The 27035-nt window shown below is 37.4% G+C and overlaps 2 protein-coding genes across 3 annotated transcripts in view; both read right to left on the bottom strand.

Annotated features, from left to right (window-relative positions):
- Positions 1-15759, bottom strand: part of LOC131941646 (ephrin type-A receptor 3) — a 39419-nt gene extending 23660 nt beyond the window's left edge. The window contains exons 1-2 of the mRNA XM_059301025.1: positions 15325-15759; positions 13383-13521 (exon numbers count right to left, since the gene is read on the bottom strand). Of these exons, the coding sequence (XP_059157008.1) occupies positions 13383-13521; positions 15325-15653 (468 nt within the window). The 5' untranslated portion in view covers positions 15654-15759. The remainder of the gene's footprint in view (positions 1-13382; positions 13522-15324) is intronic.
- A 7709-nt stretch (positions 15760-23468) lies between these two features.
- Positions 23469-24906, bottom strand: LOC131941650 (uncharacterized). Of its 2 annotated transcripts, none has more exons than XM_059301029.1 (2): positions 24811-24906; positions 23469-24183 (listed from the first exon to the last, which is right to left on the bottom strand). In XM_059301029.1, exon 2 carries the CDS (start codon positions 24179-24181, stop codon positions 23612-23614), a length of 570 nt encoding a protein of 189 aa, XP_059157012.1. In that variant the 5' UTR covers positions 24182-24183; positions 24811-24906; the 3' UTR covers positions 23469-23611. The 2 variants fall into 2 exon arrangements, with proteins under 2 accessions (XP_059157012.1, XP_059157013.1); XM_059301030.1 differs by having other exon boundaries at positions 24815-24906.
- Positions 24907-27035: the final 2129 nt, after the last annotated feature.

The raw sequence follows: 27035 nt of genomic DNA, 5'->3' as shown, positions 1-27035 counted from the left end.
CGTTTTAATAACAAGCTTTTATGTAATAATGCACTAAAAAGTAGAAAATAAATTGTAGACTACTATTTGAATAACTATAAAGAAAAGCGTGGGTCACTTTAGTTTCTATTTGATACCTTTACTAATGTTAAGGAAGACACCCACGCTTTTCTTTATAGTTATTCAAATAGTAGTCTACAATTTATTTTCTACTTTTTAGTGCATTATTACATAAAAGCTTGTTATTAAAACGTTTTTTATGAATTTTTTTTTCAGTACTTTACATGTTTTATTTACAATAGAGTTACATGACTAAAAACCATTGCGCGGCTATTGAACGTGATGGCGCAGCTATTCAACCTGATGGCGCAGCTATGGAACGTGATGACGCGTGTGGTGTGGTTGGATAGACATGCCTATTGATTCGGTCCAAATTTTAATTAATTCATAAAAAATTAATTAGGCATCCAATTAAGTCAAATTTAGTTTCAGATTGCATTGTCTTCATGTCTTGACCCACGTGCCAACTGTGAATCGTATAGGTCAAGTACAACTGTCCGAATTTTCATTCCTGCGTTTCTATCTAGACAGACTGACGAGGAAGTGAGTTAAATAAAAGCTTGTAAAAAAAAATTCATAAAAAGAAATTCATAAAAAACGTTTTAATAACAAGCTTTTATGTAATGATGCACTAAAAAGTAGAAAATAAATTATAGACTACTATTTAAATAACTATAAAGAAAAGCGTGGGTCACTTTAGTATCTATTGGATACCTTTACTAATGTTAAGGAAGACACCCACGCTTTTCTTTATAGTTATTTAAATAGTAGTCTATAATTTATTTTCTACTTTTTAGTGCATCATTACATAAAAGCTTGTTATTAAAACGTTTTTTATGAATTTTTTTTTCAGTACTTTACATGTTTTATCTACAATAGAGTTACATGACTAAAAACCATTGCGCGCCTACTGAATATCACGTTCAGTAGGCGCGCAATGGTTTTTGAACGCAGCCATTACGTGGTCGTGATGGCGCAGCTATTGATGACGCGTGTGGTGTGGTTGGCTAGACATGCCTACTAATTCGGTCCAAATTTTAATTAATTCATAAAAAATCAATTAGGCATCCAATTAAGTCAAATTTAGTTTCAGATTGCATTGTCTCCATGTCTTGACCCACGTGCCAACTGTGAATCGTGTCGGTCAAGTAGAACTGTCCGAATTTTCACTCCTGCGTTTCCGTCTAGACTGACGACTGACGACAGACTGACGAGGAAGTGAGTTAAATAAAAGCTTGTAAAAACGTTTTAATAATAAGCTTTTATGTAATGATGCACTAAAAAGTAGAAAATAAATTATAGACTACTATTTAAATAATTATAAAGAAAAGCGTGGGTCACTTTAGTATCTATTGGATACCTTTACTAATGTTAAGGAAGACACCCACGCTTTTCTATATAGTTATTTAAATAGTAGTCTATAATTTATTTTCTACTTTTTAGTGCATCATTACATAAAAGCTTGTTATTAAAACGTTTTTTATGAATTTTTTTTCAGTACTTTACATGTTTTATTTACAATAGAGTTACATGACTAAAAACCATTGCGCGCCTACTGAACATCACGTTCAGTAGGCGCGCAATGGTTTTTGAACGCAGCCATTACGTGATGGCGCAGCTATTGAAGGTGATGACGCGTGTGGTGTGGTTGGCTAGACATGCCTACTAATTCGGTCCAAATTTTAATTAATTCATAAAAAATTAATTAGGCATCAAATTAAGTCAAATTTAGTTTCAGATTGCATTGTCTTCATGTCTTGACCCACGTGCCAACTGTGAATCGTATCAGTCAAGTAGAACTGTCCGAATTTTCACTCATGCGTTTCTATCTAGACAGACTGACGAGGAAGTGAGTTAAATAAAAGCTTGTAAAAAAAAATTCATAAAAAGAAATTCATAAAAAACGTTTTAATAACAAGCTTTTATGTAATGATGCACTAAAAAGTAGAAAATAAATTATAGACTACTATTTAAATAACTATAAAGAAAAGCGTGGGTCACTTTAGTATCTATTGGATACCTTTACTAATGTTAAGGAAGACACCCACGCTTTTCTTTATAGTTATTTAAATAGTAGTCTATAATTTATTTTCTACTTTTTAGTGCATCATTACATAAAAGCTTGTTATTAAAACGTTTTTTATGAATTTTTTTTTCAGTACTTTACATGTTTTATCTACAATAGAGTTACATGACTAAAAACCATTGCGCGCCTACTGAATATCACGTTCAGTAGGCGCGCAATGGTTTTTGAACGCAGCCATTACGTGGTCGTGATGGCGCAGCTATTGATGACGCGTGTGGTGTGGTTGGCTAGACATGCCTACTAATTCGGTCCAAATTTTAATTAATTCATAAAAAATCAATTAGGCATCCAATTAAGTCAAATTTAGTTTCAGATTGCATTGTCTCCATGTCTTGACCCACGTGCCAACTGTGAATCGTGTCGGTCAAGTAGAACTGTCCGAATTTTCACTCCTGCGTTTCCGTCTAGACTGACGACTGACGACAGACTGACGAGGAAGTGAGTTAAATAAAAGCTTGTAAAAACGTTTTAATAATAAGCTTTTATGTAATGATGCACTAAAAAGTAGAAAATAAATTATAGACTACTATTTAAATAACTATAAAGAAAAGCGTGGGTCACTTTAGTATCTATTGGATACCTTTACTAATGTTAAGGAAGACACCCACGCTTTTCTTTATAGTTATTTAAATAGTAGTCTATAATTTATTTTCTACTTTTTAGTGCATCATTACATAAAAGCTTGTTATTAAAACGTTTTTTATGAATTTTTTTTCAGTACTTTACATGTTTTATTTACAATAGAGTTACATGACTAAACACCATTGCGCGCCCACTGAACATCACGTTCAGTAGGCGCGCAATTGTTTTTGAACGCAGCCATTACGTGATGGCGCAGCTATTGAAGGTGATGACGCGTGTGGTGTGGTTGGCTAGACATGCCTACTAATTCGGTCCAAATTTTAATTAATTCATAAAAAATTAATTAGGCATCCAATTAAGTCAAATTTAGATTCAGATTGCATTGTCTTCATGTCTTGACCCACGTGCCAACTGTGAATCGTATCGGTCAAGTAGAACTGTCCGAATTTTCACTCCTGCGTTTCCGTCTAGACTGACGACTGACGACTGACGAGGAAGTGAGTTAAATAAAAGCTTGTAAAAACGTTTTAATAACAAGCTTTTATGTAATGATGCACTAAAAAGTAGAAAATAAATTATAGACTACTATTTAAATAACTATTAAGAAAAGCGTGGGTCACTTTAGTATCTATTGGATACCTTTACTAATGTTAAGGAAGACACCCACACTTTTCTTTATAGTTATTTAAATAGTAGTCTATAATTTATTTTCTACTTTTTAGTGCATCATTACATAAAAGCTTGTTATTAAAACGTTTTTTATGAATTTTTTTTTCAGTACTTTACATGTTTTATTTACAATAGAGTTACATGACTAAAAACCATTGCGCGCCTACTGAACATCACGTTCAGTAGGCGCGCAATGGTTTTTGAACGCAGCCATTACGTGATGGCGCAGCTATTGAAGGTGATGACGCGTGTGGTGTGGTTGGCTAGACATGCCTACTAATTCGGTCCAAATTTTAATTAATTCATAAAAAATTAATTAGGCATCCAATTAAGTCAAATTTAGATTCAGATTGCATTGTCTTCATGTCTTGACCCACGTGCCAACTGTGAATCGTATCGGTCAAGTAGAACTGTCCGAATTTTCACTCCTGCGTTTCCGTCTAGACAGACAGACAGACTGTCGAGGAAGTGAGTTAGATAAAAGCTTGTAAAAATTCATAAAAAACGTTTTAATAACAAGCTTTTATGTAATGATGCACTAAAAAGTAGAAAATAAATTATAGACTACTATTTAAATAACTATAAAGAAAAGCGTGGGTCACTTTAGTATCTATTGGATACCTTTACTAATGTTATGGAAGACACCCACGCTTTTCTTTATAGTTATTTAAATAGTAGTCTATAATTTATTTTCTACTTTTTAGTGCATCATTACATAAAAGCTTGTTATTAAAACGTTTTTTATGAATTTTTTTTTCAGTACTTTACATGTTTTATCTACAATAGAGTTACATGACTAAAAACCATTGCGCGCCTACTGAATATCACGTTCAGTAGGCGCGCAATGGTTTTTGAACGCAGCCATTACGTGGTCGTGATGGCGCAGCTATTGATGACGCGTGTGGTGTGGTTGGCTAGACATGCCTACTAATTCGGTCCAAATTTTAATTAATTCATAAAAAATCAATTAGGCATCCAATTAAGTCAAATTTAGTTTCAGATTGCATTGTCTTCATGTCTTGACCCACGTGCCAACTGTGAATCGTGTCGGTCAAGTAGAACTGTCCGAATTTTCACTCCTGCGTTTCTGTCTAGACTGACGACTGACGAGGAAGTGAGTTAAATAAAAGCTTGTAAAAAAAGTAGCCACACATGGGGAATATTTAATTGAATGCAAGACGGCTAGCACCAGTTCTGGCTGCAAAAAGTCTGATGCCAGAATTGAACCCGGAGGATACACACGTTTTTAACTGCACATTCATATTTAGTTGGGGTAATGGTTTTTTTCTTTTTGAAAATGGGGTGGTTATCCGTATAAGTTTAGGTACACTGAACTAGACAAAGGTTTTTATCTATCAAGGCATCTTTAATGCAAGTTTACAAGACAACATTAGATTGTCACGTTAACCTAAGCACGTAGGAAGTGCATGAGAGTGGGGTGGGGGGGGGGGGGTGCAGTAACGAGTGGGAGCTCGCTGCAACCTTGACCTCTTGTAACGTTAACACATCCGTGCTCGTGTAGTGTGATGAAAAAAACGTGTGATTAGGCAGCAGCTCAACATCAAGCTGGGCGTGTGTGTGGAGGGGGGGGGGAGTAAGGTGTGCTCTATGTAGTAACCCCAAGCAGGTTGACAACCACAAGCAGGTTGGTGTTGTGGGGTCTAACTGTGACAACCCCAAGCAGGTTGGTGGTGTGGGATCTATGGCGACCACAAGCAGGTTGGTGTTGTGGGGTCTATCTGTGACAACCCCAAGCAGGTTGGTGGTGTGGGATCTATGGCGACCACAAACAGGTGGGTGTTGTGGGGTCTATCTGTGAATTTCTGCTGTGTATTGTAAGAATAAAATTGAAATCACTTTCTAATCACGTTAGAAAAACTGAAAACCATCGCTTAGTTGGGTGAGGTGGATGGGAGAAAGAGAGAAGAGAACGTGGTATATCTCATGGAACTTTCATAATTCATAATAGTGAGGGGGGTGGGTGAGGATCCAGCTTTTTCGTGACGACTATTGACGACACACGGGTGGGTTTATGATCAGTTCAAATAGCGTGACATAACATATGACCAGAGTTTCTTCTAGGCATTTCTTTTACCGCCCCCCCCCCCCCGAACGGAATGAAATTTATATAATTTATATAGAAAATATATACTTTTAACAGTGTCCGCCCCCCCCCCCCCGAAGAAACTTTACCGCCCCCCCCCCCCCCCCCCGAAAATTTCAAGTGCCCCCCCGGAGAAAAAAGTCTGGAAGAAACACTGCATATGACCGACCCCTAAACAAAGAGTGGCCCGCCAGTGTTAATTTGATATGGAACATCAGGGCCATCAAGACAATGGTATGTAGCAGTACCTTGAACGGCTGAACTTTCCAAGTATCTAAGCTGTTTACATAGGATAATGCAGACGGCACTTACAGCCTGCTATATGGTACGGCAGAAATATGGCGGTACAGGCTGATATAAAAACTGCGTGTTTACTTAACAGACTTGGTAACAACGCAGCTATACCCTGTCTACCCCAGTCCGCATGATATACGACCAGCGTTAACGTGGGATACACTGTATCGTGCCAGACACGAGCTATTGTAAGCTGGGACAAACAGAAAGTGGTTATCTAGAGAGTAATGTGGTTATCTAGAGAGTAATGTGGTTATCTAGAGAGTAATGTGGTTATCTAGAGAGTAATGTGGTTATCTAGAGAGTAATGGTAGATGTGTGAGATGTGGTTGTCTAGAGAGTACTGGTAGACTTGTGGTAAGATGTGGTTATCTAGAGCACGGGTTCCCAACCTGGGGGTCGCGACCCCCCTGGGGGTCGCGAACGGCTTTCTAGGGGGTCGCCAACTGATATACTAAATCTTAGTAATGAGAAACAAAACTGAAATATTTAGAAGAAATAAATATATTTACTGGAAATGGAATAGAGAAGAAGCAATTAGTACTGTACAAAGTTGTTCTCAGTCACGAGTTTATGAAATCTTCAAAACTAAAACGGCATTTGAGACGAATCATTCGGAACACACCAAAAAAGATATAGTTCTTTCGTCAGCATAAAGCTAGTTGCAAACGTCAGAGACTTGAACTAACAGGAAGTTTTCACAAAGGAAACACAACATTAGTGCAAGCATTAAATGAAGTCACGATAGAAAATGCCAAGCAAAAAACACAACAATAGGAGAAAATCTCATCAAACGCTGCATGTTGAAGATTTCGAAGTTAATTCTTGGGGTTTCCAGCGCAGTAAAGATGCAACAAATATCTGTCTAATAATACTATTCAGCGGCTCACAGCAGACATGCCAGTAGATGTTAAATAGCACATTTTTATTGAAATCAAGCTTTCACCATTGTTTGATTTTCATGTTGATAAAGCAACAGACGTGAGTTCGTGTTCGCAGTTGCTTGTATTTGTCTATATTCATTCAGATGATAGCAAAGAAGAGTTGCTATTTTGTGAAGATAGCATGGAGAAAATAAGTACGTTTTTTGCAACTGGAAGATCAATGTGGGTTAAAACGGCTGTAAGGGTTTGTACAGATGGTGCGCTATCTATATTTAGGTCAAAATCGGGCTTTCAGAAAACAGTAAAGATTTAGCTCCCTAACCAATGCCCTCGCCATTAAGACTCAATTGCTAGTAAAAGTCATAAATTATATTAAATCTGGAGCCTACAAAGAACTGAGCAAAGACATTAATATAGATCACGAGGTTCTGCTTTTCTACACTTCAGTACGCTGGCTGTCAAACAAAATGTTGTGAATCTCGTTTTTTGAAATGAAATCTGAAATGAAATTGTTCTTGGAAGTGCAAGAGAAACAAGACCTTTTTGTATACTTAAAACTACATAGAGTGGTTGGAGAGAGTATTATACCTAGCAGATGTATTCGAACATCAACATAAGCTTAACATGAAGCTTCAGGGAAAATGAACGAATATTATCACTTCCCATGATAATCTCGGGGGATTTTTATCAAAGCTGAAAAATCGGCGAAGAAAATAAATCTTGTAAAATATCGCCATGTTTGAAAAGCTCTGCAGTGTGGTAGATGAATCTGAATGTGAGATAATTAAAAGTTTAAAAGAAGCGATTTCTGGGCATCGTGAATCTCTTGATAACGAAATTCAGCGCTATTTCTCTGAGGTGAAAGAAGGAGAATCTGCATTGACGCATTACCCAGTCTCTTCTTCCCTTAATGTTGACAGCTTTCCCGGTGAATTATTTGATTTTCGGAATGATTCCACGTAAGATAAAAAACTGTACACACAATTTTGGCGTAGCATTCACCATTCACACCCAGACGTAAAATTGATTTTCGAGAATAGATTTTCAACACTATTGTCCGTTTAAAAAAAAATAAAGAAATAAATTAAATGTTGATAATTACATAGGTTGGCGTTAACAAAAACCGCAAATGTTTAGGAAATAGCATGCAATGTTACTCATGTTATTAAAAAAAGTTATCAAGAGTAGTTCATATTGAAAACCTACTAGAAAAATGTTATTTTAGTGCTTATTAATTTCCATACTAGTTTCGGCTTTTTAATTCTATAGGGGTCGCGGGTCACTTACTTTTTATAAAAGGGGGTCGCCACTCGAAAAAGGTTGGGAACCACTGATCTAGAGAGTAATGGTAGATGTGTGAGATGTGGTTGTCTAGAGAGTACTGGTAGACTTGTGGTAAGATGTGGTTATCTAGAGAGTAATGGTAGATGTGTGAGATGTGGTTGTCTAGAGAGTACTGGTAGACTTGTGGTAAGATGTGGTTATGTAGAGAGTAATGGTAGATGTGTGAGATGTGGTTGTCTAGAGAGTACTGGTAGACTTGTGGTAAGATGTGGTTATGTAGAGAGTAATGGTAGATGTGTGAGATGTGGTTGTCTAGAGAGTACTGGTAGACTTGTGGTAAGATGTGGTTATCTAGCTAGAGAGTAATGGTAGATGTGTGAGATGTGGTTGTCTAGAGAGTACTGGTAGACTTGTGGTAAGATGTGGTTATCTAGCTAGAGAGTAATGGTAGACTTGTGAGATGTGGTTATCTAGAGAGTAATGTGGTTGTCTAGAGAGTAATGATAGACTTGTGAGATGTGGTTATCTAGAGAGTAATGGTAGACTTTTGGTAGTGAGATGTGGGATAAACAGATAAATAATTATTGTCGAGTGATCTTCACAGCAATAAATACATGCATACAGACATTTATCGTAAAAAGCTCTTTGCACTAAAAATAAGATAATTTTAACATATTATACAGACAATATGTGTACACTGATTGCTTTGACCAAATAAAAACATGGGTACTAACAAGTCTTAGAAAGTTAGAGCATAGAACTACTAACCCGTAAGTCACGAGTTCGAATCCGGGTAGAACTTTTCTGAGTCCGCCCAGCTCTGACTGGTACCTGCTGCCCTAGAACTATCATATGTAGGTTGTAAGAAAAACTATAGTTGTGGTAGCAATGTCGGCATTGTATCTAGTGAAAACTTTTCCCTGAGGTTGCTGTATTAAAGGTAAACGACCAAATATAGTAAACACGAGTCAGCAGATAAGAGTCAGAAAGCCGACCGCACCTGGTGACTCCCGACCTAATGACGCCACTGAACCGTGGCAACGTTTGGTTTGCATATAATGAACTAATAACTGCGGCATCTTTCTGTGTATTCTAGCACGGCCTATGCATGCTTGACTACACACGTAGATGTAGCTTCCATATAAAGACACTGGTTCTGTAACAGTGGTTATCCAACCACCCCATCCCATCCACATTAAAGTAGTTCTCTCCTATTACTTGTAGATGTGTGTCCAGCTAAACTGACGTCTACGCTATACCGAAGCATGCCCTGCATCGGATGGGATTAGAAGAGGATGGGATTAGAAGAGGATGGGATTAGAAGTGATGTGAGTGGAGTGGAAGAGGAAGAGATTAGAAGACGTTGGGATTAGAAGAGGATGTGAGTGGAGTGGAAGAGGATGGGATTAGAAGTGATGTGAGTGGAGTGGAAGAGGAAGAGATTAGAAGACGTTGGGATTAGAAGAGGATGTGAGTGGAGTGGAAGAGGATGGGATTAGAAGAGGATGGGATTAGAAGTGGATGTGAGTGGAGTGGAAGAGGATGGGATTAGAAGAGGATGGGATTAGAAGTGGATGTGAGTGGAGTGGAAGAGGATGGGATTAGAAGAGGATGGGATTAGAAGAGGATGTGAGTGGAGTGGAAGAGGATGGGATTAGAAGTGGATGTGAGTGGAGTGGAAGAGGATGGGATTAGAAGAGGATGGGATTAGAAGAGGATGTGAGTGGATGAGGGTGGGGGTAGAAAAGGATGGGGAATGGGATAAGGTGCGCCATGATTTGATTTACTTTCTTCTTATACCGAAACAATTCACCAGATTAATGAGCGATGTTAAATGTACCATGACGTGCACATTCTTGTTATGTCGGGGAAAAAAAAAAGTATGCCACGGTAAGATTTTGGGGAAAAAATTAGCCATTATTCGCCCTTTACCCTCTTCCTGACTTTTACAGACAGCCGTAATACATCTTACACTAATGAAACCAGGCAAGGAAAAAAAAAATTCACCTTGACCAAAGTCTAACATACCAAATGTACTGCATATCGTTTACCTACATGTGAAAACTCGGGGAATAAGGGAGTGAGAGCAATGACATTAGCTGCACTGGTTTCATTGTGTAACTCACTGACACAATTTCCTCGGTTATCTCCCCTTGCCCTAAATTGAGTTAGCGAGACAATACGAGTTTCTCACAGTAGTCCGCCAACTTTTTTTTTCTTCTGCACTGTTTAGTTCTCGTATGTCACACGTGCTGACATACTTTCAGTGTGATATGTGGGTCTACAGTCTATGTCGTTTTTTGTTCTATGTGGGTATATTGCCTACGTTCGTATTTTGTTGTGCATAGGTCAACAGTCTACTCTAGTTTTTGATACATGTGGGTCCAGATTCTACATTTGTTGTTTTGTTCTATGAGGTTTTATAGCCTACGTTCGCTAATGCTCTGTGCGTTTTACGTGCGCATAAATAAGTTATATTATTAGTCTATTGCCTACGGTTTATTATATTAGTTGTGGGATTTCTAATCTTATATCGCCTAGGTTTTTAGTGGCCTTACACGGTCGTTTATGTTCCGTGTTTGTTGACAGCCAACAGTATGGAAGATACTGTACTATTTTATAGAACCTCACAGGTAAAACAACGTAGAAGAATGTAGACTACATTAATGTTAAACCAGAATAACAGGAGATTTTAAAAAATCCAAGCTAATATGAAGAGGTTTCGTTCAAAGATGTATGTATCAGACAAGAAAATCGATAATGTTTGCAGCATGTGATGCATTGTTGTTTTTTTAAGCGTGTCTTTGTGGAGCAGACGGGGAGAGTGTAAATAGTTTTTTTTTTTAAATGTGCATCTTGTTATGTACTTCTAGAGTAAACAAAGTAAACAAAGTGAGCATGGGGATTCAAAAGTACAGGGAGGGGTTTTTAGACATCGCTGTCAAGCGACTTAGCTTGACAGAAAATAGGAGTCTTAGGTTAGACACATGGGTAGACAGATAACACGATTCAGTAGGTAGTCACCAGTGCAGCTTTACCAGTGAATGAGTGGCTAGGCATGTGACAAACGTCTACAGATTACCGCATCAATGAACAGGCAGGTATACAGGATAACTTTTTTTGTGAGCAGGTATATACATTAACGCTTCAGTGAGCGCGCAGGTATGCAGGCGGATTAACTATTTAGTGAGCATGCAGATTAACGCTTCAGTGAGCATGCAGGTATACTGACTACGCCTGAATAAGAAGTCCGATTAGTCAGAAATGATAATTAAATATACAGGCACTACCAGTAACGGTTCGATTCGAATAGTTTGATTACAGTGACAGCACCAAAGTGACAGCTGGGCATCACAGTGACAGCACCAAAGTGACAGCTGAGCATCACAATGACAGGACAGCACCAAAGTGAAAGGACAGCACCAAAGTGAAAGGACAGCACCAAAGTGACAGGACAGCACCAAAGTGAAAGGACAGCACCAAAGTGAAAGGACAGCACCCAAAGTGAAAGGACAGCACCCAAAGTGACAGCTGAGCATCACAATGACAGGACAGCACCAAAGTGAAAGGACAGCACCAAAGTGAAAGGACTGACAGGACAGCACTGGTTGCAGTCAGACAAAACGTAATTCAATTCAGACAGAGAAGATGGTTGCAGGCAGACAAAACGTAATTCAGACAGAGAAGATGGTTGCAGGCAGACAAAACGTAATTCAGACTTAGAAGATAGTTGCAGGCAGACAAAACGTAATTCAGTTCAGACAGAGAAGATGGTTGCAGGCAGACAAAACGTAATTCAGTTCAGACAGAGAAGATGGTTGCAGGCAGACAAAACGTAATATAGTTCAGACAGAGAAGATGGTTGCAGGCAGACAAAACATAATTCAGTTCAGACAGAGAAGATGGTTGCAGGCAGACTAAACATAATTCAGCTCAACAGTCCAGACTGAGGTGGTTGCAGTCGAATGGCACATAAAAATGCACTGGTATATCGGTCACGTATGTGGAGCAGCACATTGTGCACATTCAGTTGCCAGAAAAAAGGGTAAAAGTGAAGTGTTAAACAGGGTTGCCAGATAGAAATTTTTTTAGTATCTACATAAAAAACAAATTATTAACTTTTGTTAAATAAAGCCAGTTTAAAAGTTAATTGTTGCCAGTTAGTATAATTTTTACTGTGTCACTTAAAATGGTAATTAAGATCTTATTAATTGCCTGTTTCAAAAGTAGAAGTGAAGTATTGAAAATGTTGCTAAATAATCACTATTTAGCAACATAATGTTTGTAGGTTACCACCTTTAAAATTATAATTACATTATTATATTGCCAGATACAATGATAAAAATCACTGTTATAAAATGTAATAAAAAGGTTGGTAATTAAGCTAATCAGGTTTTGTAGGTGTCGCCTATACACAATTTTATATCTTTTTAAAATGGTTAAAGAGAGTTGTTAAAAAAAAAATCCAATGAAGATGTTTTTAGACTGCCAATTACAATGGTAATTTTATAAAGTTTGAATTTTGCCAGTCAGAATGGTACAAAATAAAAAGCCAATTAAGAACATAAAAAGTTTAAGGAAAATTACAGTCAGTTTCTTTAAAAATTTTAAACTTAGATTTTATAGTCTTTAATTTCACGAAAAGAAAGAGTTAATTTAGCTTTGCACCAACATGCTCCAAACATACAGTCAGACAATAAGCCACATACTTGAAAGGAAATGTTATCAAAAAGGTAATTAAATCAAATTATTATATATTTGTATTTGATGTTCGGCCAAGTATTATTGCACACAATATAAAGGAAAATTTGAAAAATGATAATAGATTAATTATTGACCTCTAGTGATGCAGAAAGGATTCTATTTAACAGAATGATGTGACTGTTTGAGATAAATTGTTTCAAAAGTATATGCTAAGACACATAATAACGTTATGTAAAAACTGATATAAATACAGAGACAACTACACTTGAACAAAGTAACAAACTCATAAACTGAAAACAAATTAAGAGAGTAAGATAAAATAAATACAATGTATCTAAATGCAATAAAACATAAAAATTAAGTTTGGACAAAAAAATTTAATTACAAATAACTACAAATTAATTAAATAGTTGCATAGCATGTGGTAATGATAAAATGGAACTAAACACATGATGGTGATAATTATGTGTTTTGAAATAAATTTTACAAAACCCACTTTAAAACATATAAGTGAGAGCTATGCAGATATTAAAAAAACAAAACTTTACCAACTTTGTAAGTAACCCATTATAGCTTGCATGCAGTGTTTTGAATATGGTTTATAAACCTTGCACCATTACCACTCTACCATCACATACATGTACACAGTGAAAGTCTAAGCTAATCATCTATGTTTGGTCTAGCATGTCTTTTTAAATGAAACATTTAGATTTGAATTACAGACTTTTCAACATACCAAAATGTTGAGACATGGATCTCCAAACACTGTCCCCAAGGGTGGGTTTGGTGGATAATTCACAGTGGCACAGGGATTGTACACATAGTTTAGTGGGTGGGCATAGTTGCCTGACAGCACATTTAAGCTGGCAAAATACCTGGAAGAGAAGCAGAAATTGTTAATTATTTAATGTTGTGACATATTTAAGCTGGCAAAATACCTGGAAGAGAAGCAAAAATTTTAAATTATTTAATGTTGGCGCACATTTAAGCTGGCAAAATATAAGGAAGCACATTTAAGCTGGCAAAATACAAGGAAGATAAGTAGAAATTTTAAATTTGTTGTGGCACATTTAAGCTGGCAAAATATCTGGAAGGAAGGCTGAAAATTTAAATTATTCTATGCTTTTGTGGTGCAACTGGCAAAATACCTGGTAGATAAGCAGAAATTTTAAATTATTTAACGGTGTCGCACATTTAAGCAGGCAAAATATCTGGAAGGAAGGCTGAAAATTTAAATTATTTTACGATGTGCACAACTTTCAAAATACCTGGAAGAAAAGCAGAAATTTTAAATTATTTAAAATTTAATGTTGTGGCACATTTAAGCTGGCAAAATATTTCGAAGGAAGGCAGAAATCTAAACAACTAGTACAGATGTACCTCGACCTATCAGTGTCCTAACATATGATCACTTTTAGATACTTGATTTTAATTACAAGTAAAATTGAGATACGAAGAACTTAAACACATTTTTTAAAAACAGATTGCAGGTGAAAGTTAGGAAAATGCAGCAATAAACTATTGGCTTTCTAGGTAAATACATTTCTAGGCCTACACAAGTTTATTTCCTTTAAATTCGCTTGTACTGTTTTTATACAAAATATATATAAATATATTTTATCTGATTCAAAAACACATAAAGTGTCATCCATAAATGACATCACTCGTAGGGGGGATCCATAATTTTGTGATGGTGTGTAATAGGGGGAGGGGTTCAGGTGGTGTGATGTCATACTTTTGCATTACAAAAATGTTAGAAAATGAATTTAGCCATTATTTCACATTTTAGAAAACTGTTTTAATAAATTGTAATAGAAATTGATTAAAATACTCCATGTTTACAGAGTTCAGACAAGATTTTGGAAAAAATTACAGTATTTTAAGTAAAATTCAACTGCAATTTTGAGGGGGGGGGGGGGGGGGGGGTAAGCTGAGGAGTGACATTTTTTTTTAGGGGAAGGGGGGGTGGGGTCTGGCTTTTTGTGATAATGTGTGACGGAGGGGAGGGGGGTGAAAAATCATCAAAAAAGCATCACGTCAATTATGGATGACCCCATATGGAAGTGCATGTAGAATGTAGGCCTAACTAGTAACTATGCTATAGTTTAACTTTAGTCTAGTCTCGACTCCAGAACCAGACTTTGTTTGTTAAGTTACACTGTTATTGTTAGTTTTAGCCTGCGTAAGTAAGGTCTATTATTAAATAATAAGATTTAGGGATTTTTATAGATCTAGGCCTATTACATTTAGAAAAATCTAATAAGTAGGCCTAGATCTAAGGATTCTAGATCAAAGTGTAGTTAGTGTCAGTTAGATCTAGAATCTAAGTGTAATAATAGTAATAGTATAAGTAAAGTCTAGTCTAGTTAGTAAGTAGATATAGATCTAGAGTAGATAGATCTAAATCTAGTTAAGTGTAAGCAGTGGCGTAGCCAGGATCGTCTCAAGGGGGGTTCCAATTTTTCAAACTTTCGATTTGCACCCCCCCTCTCCAACTTTCAATTTGCAACCCCCCCCCCCTCATACTTTATATATATATATATACCGAGGTGTCTATGGGGGTGGGGGGTTATGACCCCCCCCGCCTACGCCACTGAGTGTAAGTCAGTGTAGTGTAAAGAAGTGTAAGTAAGTGGGTAGTGTAAGTATTAAGTATATTAACTTAAGTAAGTGATCACCTGGCAAAACCATCAAATCTTGAAATGGGTTTTAAGTTTATTACATCGTCATCTTTGGAACCGACTTTGATCAAACAAGTAGCTGCATCAAAGAACGGAACTTGCAAAGTCGTAGAACCAGTATTATTGGCTAGGTTTACTGATGATTCTAAAGATAAATTTTCATTGCTACCGTCATCACTTGCATGTTCATCTTTGTTTTTAATGCTGCCACTAGGCCTAGTGGTCTTACCAGTGGTAGAACTTAAAAATCCTACATCGTCTGCTAGAGTTACACAACAAGTATAAAGCAGACACACTGATGTAAATAAGAACATGTATCCTTCCATTCTTTAAGTACAGAATAATGGTTAAAATAAAAACACTACATTCCTTAGCTGTGATCAGCTGTTTTCTAAACTAGAAAACCTTGTCAACTTAATGGCACTATCGAAATAAACTAGGACACAGTTGCCTGTACAGGTCAGATTTATAGAGCATTTTCATTGGTTGGTAAAACTACAACCAATCACAGCTTCGATAAAAAACGATTTTCATTCTTCTAAATAGGTCGGAGGGTAGATAACTCCTAATAAAATGTCTGCACTTTAAACCTAGTAACCGTAGCATTACACCTTGGTTAAAACAAAAATAAAAAAGTAAAAAAAAAACTTTGATCGAGATGGAAGCTAGCGTTGGGACTAAAATATTAATATAAAGCACACAACTATTTTATTTTACGCCATATTAAAATATTGAGACAAAGGTACAGAGCCTTTGACACAGGCGGTGAGAGGAAAAGTAGAGTGTGGCTCCATAACTTCATATAATAAAATGGGGTTGGATGTTGTAACCACTTTGACCCCCCCTTCTCAAACACCCCCCCCCCCCCCCCACTTCCCCGAAAAAAAATCAACCAAACGAAAACAACAGAATTTCTGAGAGCAACTGTGCCTGTCACATACCTATCAAAATTCAACTGGGTACCGTAAACTTTGACCCGCACAAGCTAAGACATGACCTCTGACCTCTTAATCCATTTAGTACTACACTACTATTCTGGTCTAATACACGTACGTGGATCTATGTAGGATCAAATGTAGGATTAAAAAATAAATAGAGGGTCATATTTCAACACCACACTAACAAACGTCTCAAAAGATATCTTCGAAATTAATAGCATAAGAATATATTTTGTTACTTCTGCTAATTCTTTAAAAAATAAAAAGAGCCTAGGTTGCCAATATAAAAAAATTGGTTAATCGACATGTGACCTGACCACTAAACTGCTAACAATACCGTAATTTAGTAGGTAGGCCTACAAATCATAGTAGAATTGTATTGTATCTAGCATAGTAGGCCTACTAGTGGACACGGCATTAACCATGACATTTATATAATTGCGTAAGAGAGATAAGAGAATTGTAAAATCTTTTATGACGCTTTCTTAGGCGATTTGTTATTAAGGACGGTTTATTTATAGGTCTATATGTTTCGCTTAACACATTAAAAGTAATACGCCATATTTGATGTATAGAACAACAAGAAATATGTATGTTTGTAAGTCGACTGTACTGTATCCCACCTTCAAAAAGAAGAGAGGCTATATGAAGCCTTGAAGCAACTGAATAATTGGAAGGCTCCAGGAATAGATGGTATACCGCCAGAAGCAATGACAGCAGATATCGAAACGTGTGTCTTTTCCAGACTTTTTTTCTCCGGGGGATCTCGAGGGGGCACTTGATATTTACGGGGGGGGGGGGGGAGGGGCGGTAACATTTTCCGGGAGGGGGGGGGGGGGGGCGGACACTAGTAGAAGTATATGTTTTCTATATAAATTCCATATCGTTCGGGGGTGGGAGGAGGGGGGGTAGACTTTCTTGGGGGGGGGGGGGAGATGATTGGAAGAAACTCTGATCGAAACAAGCAACGCACATCACACACTCTTTTGTCTTCTAGTGAATGTGGGAAGATGAACAAATACCAGAGGATTGGAAGGAGGGACTTCTAATAGATCTGATAAACAAATATAAATCTTTAAACTTAATTTCTTAAAAGTTATATTTTCTATATGGTTCGCTGTATTAATTGGTCATTATCGGCCGACGCAACTAGTTTAGATAATAATTTAGAAGTCCACTAAACCCCTCAAGTTTAAAGTTATTTACACTACAATGATATTTTTTGGGTGAAGGATCTTTTTGTTAAGGGAACTAAACCTAGAATAATCTGCATTCATAAGTATTTATTGGGTAGTTTCCCTTTGTTCGTGTGAAATTGATAAGAAATTTTTTTCTTCTGTCCTCGGTCAAGTTAAGGGGTCAGTGAAGCTTACACTATAGCCAATATAACATCGTTTTCAATCTATAGTTCGTATAATATGTTGTTTATAACTATTTTTTAAATAAAAAGAGCAAATGTATATACGTTGTATCTTGTTCAGTTATATTTTTGTTGTCTTTATATTGTGTTATGTTTATTAAGTTTTGTTGTTTTCGTAAACTGTTTTGTAGATTGTTTTTAGCGCAATTTCCTTTCTGGAGAATTGCGTTTATTAACCCGTCATTTCTGGATGGATGAATGGATGGATGGATGGATGAATGTATGAATGTGTGTCCGCAGCTTTAAGTCGTATCTCCTCCTCAACGAAGCAATATCGAGGACTAGTTCCAAAAGCAAATATGTTAAGCAACTTACGAGGATGAGCATAGGCCATAAAAATTCCGGGTTCCTTTCATGGATTTCCCGGAAAAGCCAAAAAACCTCGGAAAAAAACAGTTTTTGGCCCATATCTCGACAACCAGACAACTTAGCGACTTGAAACATGTACCAATCGATTCCTGCCATAATTTAGAACAATATTGCCTAAGAAAGTTTTCAAAAATATCCTTTCGTTCGGTCACAAATAAAATTTTGAATTAATTAAAATTTTGACCGAATTAGGCATTTTTTCCAACCACACCATACGCGTCATCACGTTCAATAGCTGCGCCATCGCGTTCCATGGCTGCGCCATCATGTTCAGTAGGCGCGCAATGGTTTTTAGTCATGTAACTCTATTGTAAATAAAACATGTAAAATACTGAAAAAAAATTAATAAAAAACGTTTTAATAACTAACCAATGGTTTTACTAACCCTGCTCTTGATTTACGCTACGACAGAGCTATTTTTAGATAACATAAGGAAATTGCGCTAAAATTGTCACTAGACTTTTTAATTACCTTGTTTTGTAATGATTTTGTTAAATTGTTTTTTATGTGTTAAGTTTCTGTTGTGTAATTTGTAGCTTTAGCATGTTTCACATGTTAAAGCATTGGTCGCTAAAAGTGTATAAGAGATGTTAAGAGCGACTAACATTTTAATAAGAAACGAAAGTTATTTTAAAAATTATTTATTTTTCAGTGCTTTTAAAAGATCATTATAAAGGTTAGTCTTGTACTTCTTCTTCTTCTTCTTCTTCTTCGTTCTTTATTCTTGTGTTAGAACACAAGTAGGTCTATACGTGTCAACCGGTTATGCGCCATTTAGGCCGTTGACTCCGATTTCAGTCCTTTTCTTTTGGATTTGCTTCCATAGTCTTTGTCCAACCAAGAACAAACCACAAAGCGGCAGTTGATTGATTTTGGGTTGTCTCTTCTAGATGGGTTGCTGGCCTCAACTATTGAGCCTCATCTGCCCGGGGGTTCTAATTCGTGTTTTCTACACGTTTTATCGTTATTCTGTTTTGTAGTTCGTTACTCATTTATCGGTATAGACTAGACACTGGGTGTTCATTGCAGTGCAAGGATAATATATATTGACGGGAGCCGATCAGTGGATAAATTACGAGTAAATTTGCAATGGCATGGTCAAGTTGTAGAGCGCTCGACTTCTTTACCGAAAGTCTCGAGCGGGAGTCCCTTTGTGACGTTAGAGAGTCCACCCAGATCTGATGGTCATAGTAAAAGACTTTTGGGCATTGTCAAAGACTGTATTATTGGGTATGTTTATTATATTGTGTTTTACATGAAGTTGCATAAATGTAGAGTACCTGGCCAACGGAAGGACTGCCTGAGCGACTCGTCATGTATTTTTTAAACGCTTTTCTGAGATCGCTCATTGACGTAAGGCAGTGGTCTCCAAACTTTTCAGTCCGAGGGCCGCATTAACTATCAAATTTCAGTTCGGGGGCCAGTTTCTTCCAGGCATGTCGTGATTTTTCTGAGCAAAGTCCCTCAGCCATCACTAACAAACGTTTTTTCCGTAGACAAAAAGATCTCCGCGGGCCGGATGAGAGGACCTCGCGGGCCGCATACGGCCCGCGGGCCGTAGTTTGGAGACCCCTGACGTAAGGAGAGAGAAAGGAGTGTATAAAAGGTGGAGCGCAAGGTGAACGAAGTGTGCTTGCCTGTGACTGTGTATTAAGATGTAAGATGTCACCACGTCAGTTTGTTCTAGACTATAATGTAATAGTCATTTTTCTAGTGTGGAATACTATTATTATTTCTTATGCATCTATGTAAATAAAGTTTGAAGTTACAAAGCACTGTTGATCGTATTCTTGGATGAACGAACCCACAATAACGACAGTATCATCCTATCAACAATATTACTGCTGTTACAGGCAAAATGCTAGCCACACTAGTCCTTCAGAGGTTCCAAAAAGTTATTTGGGGATTTTTATTTTATTTTAAGAATAACATTTAATTAAATTGCTTTGTAATTATATATTGCTTTGTAACTACAGCAAAATATTATGCACAGATTATAAGGGCAACTTATGACAGAAATTATGAGGGCAATTTATAACAGACAGAGACTATATGCACAATTTTCATAAATAATTTAATAAAAAGAATGCTATTCTGGGATTACTTAATCTTAACCCTCATGGCACGATAAGCCTTTAATCTTAACCCTTTGACACGATAGTCTTTAATCTTAACCTTTATTACACGACAAGTCTTTAATCTTAACCCTTATTGCACGATAAATCTTTAATCTCAACCCTTATTGCAGGATAAATCTTTAATCTTAATCCCATACGATACAATACGACTTTAGCCCAATATGGTACGATAAGTCTTTAAACTTACCACCCCCCCCCCTTCCCCCCATGACACGAGAATTCTCATGTGTCTAATACAATTGACAAAGGTGGGACAACACAGCCACTTGGGTGGCTTTATGCGAGCTAGTTAGTGAATCCCACCTCCATGTAAGGAGAGCTCTGGATTAGAGATAGGCTTTGTATTGATGCAACATTGTGATCAAGTTGTGTAGGCGAAACATTGGCGTGGTTCCTCTAAAGTTTTACTGATAGGTAATTTAGGTTTAAATGGGTAATTTGGTTAGGTTTAGAGTATAACCAGTTGAGACAACTGAAGAGAAGGTAATGAGTCAGAAAATCTAAAGCCATTTGAAATCTCTATCTCGGATGTGTATACATATGAAATGGGCTCTAACCATATTAACGTGACCATCAAGTGGGATTTCGATAGAGTAAATCAAAACGAAGATTAAATCCTCGATTAAAAAACCGATTCCTAAATCATGGGATTTTGATAGAGTAAATCAAAACGAAGATAAAATCATCGATTACAAAAAAAAACAACCGATTGCTAAATCATTTTTTTCAAAACATTTTTGACCGGGGCGTACAGAAATATAAAAGTTTGTAAAAAAAGAAAACCCTCTAATTTTTTTAGAAAATACATAGATCTTAGAATATACTTTTTGAGAATATAATGTATAAATTAACAGATTCTAAAGGATTTTGAGTATTCGGAAATGGAACAAAAATATATCTTCCCGTTACAGGAAAGTGCATAAAAATGATTGAATTCTGTGTACAATAACTAATACAGTTACATATATAAGACATATCGTCCACTTTAATTGAACGAGACTACTTTAAAGTACCACTTCCGGACATCGGCGGTCACACAAAAGTAAAAGTAATCAAAGTATAAGATCTTATACTTAGATTACTTTGATTATATAAAATTTCGTTTTTCTACCTGAAACAGTGCTCCAGTTATCGTGTTGCTACGGAAATATAGTAAACGAGCCGACCCGTGGCGTATCATACGCCGCTATTTAGTTGTTTTTTTTTCTACTTTTCAGTAATTCATAATTTGTGAATTCGACAGTACCAATGCTGCCACTGAAAATATTTGCTTTAAAACACTAAACCCCCATTTCCCCCCTTTCCCCCCCCCCCCCCCGTGAAAGCAGCCTCCTCTTAGTTACCTCCTCTAAGTTTAAAATCGTTTCAAACTGAATTATCTGCCCCTAATAGCCGTCACCAAACCCGACTCTACAATTGTTTTGTAAACATTTAGGCCTAGCGTGAACTACAACTCACCTGACCAAGTGAGGGGGTGGGGGTGGGGGGGGGGGGGGGTAGCGATAGAGAGGAAGAGAGGGGGCTGCAAGGCGCGCGCTTGCAGCTTGTTTTCTAACGGCTCCCAGAAGAGAATTATATATATAGATGACCAGTTCCGGGTTACCGGAAATGGCGTAATTTTAAAGTCTATAGAAATCTGCCAATATAATCTAATTCTAATATGTGAAATTCCAACCATGTAACGTAAACGGTTTTCAAGTGATTGGCTTTTGAGAAACTGGAAGCACAAACGGTATCCCTTCGGGTTTCAAGAAATCTCTCAAAATTTGACATAAGAACTACACATTTTATATAATATATGTAAATGAAATTTTGTCTAATGAACTGAAACGATACTCAAGTTAACGTGTTCACAAACACAGACAATATTGTAAAACAAAGATTACATGGGCCTACTCAGGAAGATGAAAAACGTCGAAATTCGTCACAATCTGAATTTATATTTCCTGCATGATTAAACAGCCATATGTATTTTGTAATTGTATACGAGAAAGTTGAGAGGTATAAAACGCCAAAAACTGTCGAAATTTAATGTTTTCTTGCATAATTACAGTATTTTCGTTATACTTTGTAATCGAGAAAGTAGAAATTAAGCGACTAATAAACTTATGGAAATTTGATGAATTTAATTGCCTTTACTCAAACCTCGAATATTTAGGAAGTCGATACATTTCTTTCATGATAAATTAAAATTTCTGATTTAAAATGTAAAAGAAAATCATTGGTTACTGATAGTATACCATATTTTTGAGTTGACATCATCATTATCTGCTTCAAAGAAGCACTGTATATGAAGAGATAGCAAAGTCAGCACTATGCCCAGCCGCTTTGTTTTCCTAACGTGAGTTAGGTACCCATCAGAGTTGGGTGGACTCAGGCGACGGTCTACTGACTTGAACCCGGACTCGAGCTCGAGACTCTCTGGTTAGCAGTCTAGCTCTCTACCGCTAGACCACGCCGTCCCACCATAATTTTTACTGATATGAAAATTTTGTTGTTTTCATATTACCAGTAGATCATTACAATCTTTCATTTAATTTGTTTCCTCCTGCTTGGTACTTAATGCTTGCTTCGTTTGTTATAGGTCAAAACTAGCGAGCGAAATTTCTACCACTCTTAATAGGACCAATTTCTTTCAAACTTGGCACGTGGGTCAAGATCCGTCTACAATGCAATGTGATATCAAATTTGACTTAGTCACTATATTATCTTTAACACCTTTACAAATATTTAAGTTTCAACCCGACATTTTCTTTATATATTTTAAAATAGAAGTGGATTATTATATATTTAAAGAAAATGATTTATTTTCCAATTTTTAATGCATAACTAGATAGAAGCTTGTTATTAAACGTGTTTTATTAAATAAAAAAAAATAATAAACAGAAAAATTAGTTTAAAATGAAATCCCGTTGTGACTTTTTATGACATTACTCTTATGGGACGGAGTGGTCTAGCGGTAGAGAGCTGGACCGCTAACTCGTAAGTCTCGAGTTCACATCCGGGTTCAAGTCAGTACATCGTCGTTGAGTCCACCCAACTCTGATGGGTACCTAACTCACGTTAGGGAAAGTAAAGGCGGCTGGGCATAGTGCTGACCACACTATCTCTTCATATGCCGAGGTCACGGAAACAAGTGAACTCTACTTCACTTGCCCGATAGACAATCAGGTTTGAAAGGGAAACTTTCTCTTATGAGAAACTTTTTTTGAGTGATTAAAATTTTATATTAAGAACTGCAACGAAGTAGTTAATAGAATAAGACAACGCAAAAGATCATTGCTAGTTTATTTATTTTTATACATGGTATCCAAATCAGAAATTAAGATTGAATTTTTTTTTATAAACGCAAACAAATCAAAACGTTCATTTGAATCTCATTTTGTAAATAAAGCTGTCAAAATTTCCCTGGTCAAACTTTACACGGCCTGCAAGACCGCGCAGCAGCGGAGCTTGGTCAAACAGCGGAGGTCATTGCATTCTCCACGATACAGCCCAGTAATGTAGGTGTCTTTCCTGCAAGAGCAGCAACCGGTCTTGTCAAAGCACGCCGAGACATCTTCATCGTAACATGGCTCATAACGAGGCGGCTGGTCTTGTGCTTTGGTACAGCGTCCCTCTTTGATACTGGAGAGTTTCCAGCCCGCCTCGGACTTATAGAGCCCCGTAAGAAAATATCCAGGCGGGCATTCCACGGAGGCGTTTGCTGTAGAGAAAGAACTCCACCAATCCGCAAGACGAAAATCGGCGCTTCCCGTCCATTGCGGAGGCTTGGTGCAGCACACAGCCTTTCCTAGTCCACCGTTTTTAGCGTTGGATTGCGTTGGATCGGTTCGACAAAAACCCTGAAGGAAGTCTCCGATATGGTCGCACTCGAACAGGCCGAACTTGTTGAAGCTATCAGACCAGTCAGCTTCGTGGCAATCAGACCACACGCCAACAGCAAACATCAGCACGGCGAATACTTTGAATTCGATAGATCTCCACATTTCTGAAATACATTAATTTAATGTGAATACATCAATGGTAGGCGTGGACGAATGGAAACGCGTTCGGCTGCTAACCCAAAAGTCTCGAGTTCGGATCCCGGGCTAGAGTCATTAGTACGTCACATCTAACTCTGATAAGTACCTGATTCGCGTTAGGAAAAATAATGTGGCTGGACATAGTGCTGACCACACTATCCCTTCATATGCCAATGTCACTAAAACATGTACGCTTCACTTCACCTGCCCCATGGAACCTGAAAGGGTACTTTACTTTCAGAATTTGCAAATTAAAAACAATTATTGTTTGCTCCTCTGAAATATATAGCATAATTAAAATGAAATAAATCTTGATTGAAAAAACATAATCAGTAACAAAAACATGATGGATTCTCAACTACACAGATTATTATTACAAGTAATAAATTGAGGTAGAATGTGTTTAGCAAATAATAAATATTATTACATCTGTGTAGTTGATACATGAAGTTATTGATTTTAACTGCACATTACATCTAAAGCAACTTGCTTTTAACGGCACATGTAGTATAAAAAACATTACACATTACTTCAGTAGGCTACTGCTATGTTTTCTTCGATTTAACTAGCAATAATAAGTCACACATACTTACTCACTGTTACACTAAAATATTAAATATATGAAACCATTTGTTTTCTGTCAGTGCACAACTACGTAGAAGTAGACACCTCTCGTCTTGCCTTCAGCGGAGTACTATGAGAAAGGGAATAGTGTGGCTTAAATAGAACAAACTGATTATCATCAGCTTAAGGGGCTTAATTAAATCAACGTCAGCGGCGTGGACAGATGACAATTTACAGTCATCGAGGGCCAAAGAGGAGTTGGTTACGTGTACTCAATCTAAACGTCAAGACTAGTGTACTTCCCCAAAGTTAAATACTTATATTGAATCACTGTAAACTTATTGTAATTTCTGAAAAAAAAAAAAACTCTATTTGGTTTTATAAACTTACTAACGTACACGTCCCTTGCATTGCCGCAGGCTGACGCAATATTTTAAGAGGATTTCATCAATGCTTTACCAATAGTGTATTTATGCGTTACCTTGTTTTTTAGTACTGAGTTTTTAATTGTAAACAGCTCCTGTGCTATATTACATCTTACCAGGGGCGTAGCGAGGGGGGGGGGGCGGGGGGTGCGGACCGCACCGGGTGACACCATTTAGGGGGGGGGTGACACCTAGGCAAAAAAGAGCAAAATATATAGAGAAAACCTCGAGTGGTGGGGGGTGCAAATCAAAAGTTTGAGGGGGGGGGGGTGCAAATCGAAAACTTGAGGGGGGGGGGTGCAAATCGAAAATTTGAAAGCTTGTCCCTGGGAAGGGTCTTTATGCCTCTGGGGGGGGGGGTGACACCATTAAGTGCCGCACCGGGTGACACCCGACCTCGCTACGCCACTCCATCTTACATGCTGGAGTGCGGGTTTGTCCACACTATCGCCCAGACGCCCCATGGCGTGCTGTATGAACGACTTCGGTGTACATTAATCACTCTCTGTAATAGAAAAGTAGACCACACCTAGGCAAACGCAAATATAGCAGGGGTGTAGAGGGACGCGTACTCGAGAGCCACCAGTTATATTAATTCCGGGGCTCCGTGTAGCAGTGGCGTAGCTAGGGGAGGGCGGGTGGGGCGACCGCCCCGGGCACCAACCCTAAGGGGGCGCCAAAAGGGGTAGAAGAATTAATTGAAAAGCTCACTTTAAGCTCATTTTAAGCTGAAATATTAAATAATATAAATCAAAGTTACGAAAATAAACGACTTCAAGGCGTTTCACACTGATTTGACTGTTTTCTTTATCAATTTTGTGACACCTAAATAGAAAATCTAATGGGATAGTAACTGGTAAGAAGTTTCACAAACCTCTCCAATTTATTTACATTGGAGGGGGGAGCGCTTTTTCAAAAGGGGAGGGGGGGGGCGCTTTTTTAAATACTGGAATAACTATAAATAGAATGAGAGGGAGGGCGCAAAAATGTATGTTCCGCCCCGGGTGCCGGAATCGGTCGCTACGCCTCTGCCGTGTAGATCCTTTGTTTTCGGTTTAGTCATCGAATGTGGTGGCCCACCGAGTCCTTGTTATAGGGTGATCTTTAAAAATTAGTTAGGCGATGTAGTTGTTCTCAGGAGGGGGGGGGGGGGGGGGTGGGGCAGAGGCGTAGCGCCCGGGGCGAACTTTAAGTTTAGCGCCCCTCCATGTATATATATATATATATATATATATATATATATATATATATATATATACATATATATATACGTGTGTGTATGTGTGTGTGTGCGACAGTCTGGAAAAAAATAATTAACAATTACGCTGATTGTCGTTCCCTAAAACTTCACTCGACGCCAATTATATTCCCCTTAAGATGCATTATCCTTTAAAAATGATGATTAGTAATGTCAGAAAAAAATTAAAATTGTAGCGGTGCTAATTCGTTTTGGCAAAGAGTGTCGCTTCCCACCCACTCGCTCCGATAGTCTACTATTTTACTGATCGGATAGCGATACAAGAATCCGTGATATAAATTTCTCTTTAATGAAATGATCCAGTTAAGATGTAATGTAATCAATTAAAAGTATCTGATCTATCTAAATGAAGTTGAGAGAATCGTAAGAATCGTACAAAGAACTAGTCGCGTTATTACTTATCAAAACTTGGTAGTGAAATCGTACATTAAGTGTTAATACAATTGATTTCTTTTCTAAGTGTTAAAAGAGTTATCTAGTAAGCGATCCAGTACAAATTCTTCGGTTTTTGTTGGTGAAAAAGCGCCCCCACCCCCCCCATCTTGGACAAAAATGGTAGAGTGGATTTTAA

This window comes from Physella acuta, unplaced genomic scaffold (assembly GCF_028476545.2).
Source record: "Physella acuta isolate Inbredline_101_S28 unplaced genomic scaffold, ASM2847654v3 ptg000368l, whole genome shotgun sequence".
NCBI classification, from domain to species: Eukaryota; Metazoa; Mollusca; class Gastropoda; family Physidae; genus Physella; species Physella acuta.
Note: the sequence above shows the minus strand (reverse complement) of the source record. Positions and strands in the feature narration are given on the sequence as shown.

Coding starts and splice junctions, on each gene's coding strand:
- LOC131941650 (XM_059301029.1), bottom strand. CDS start 24,181: ATGTGGAGATCTATCGAATTCAAAGTATTCGCCGTGCTGATGTTTGCT.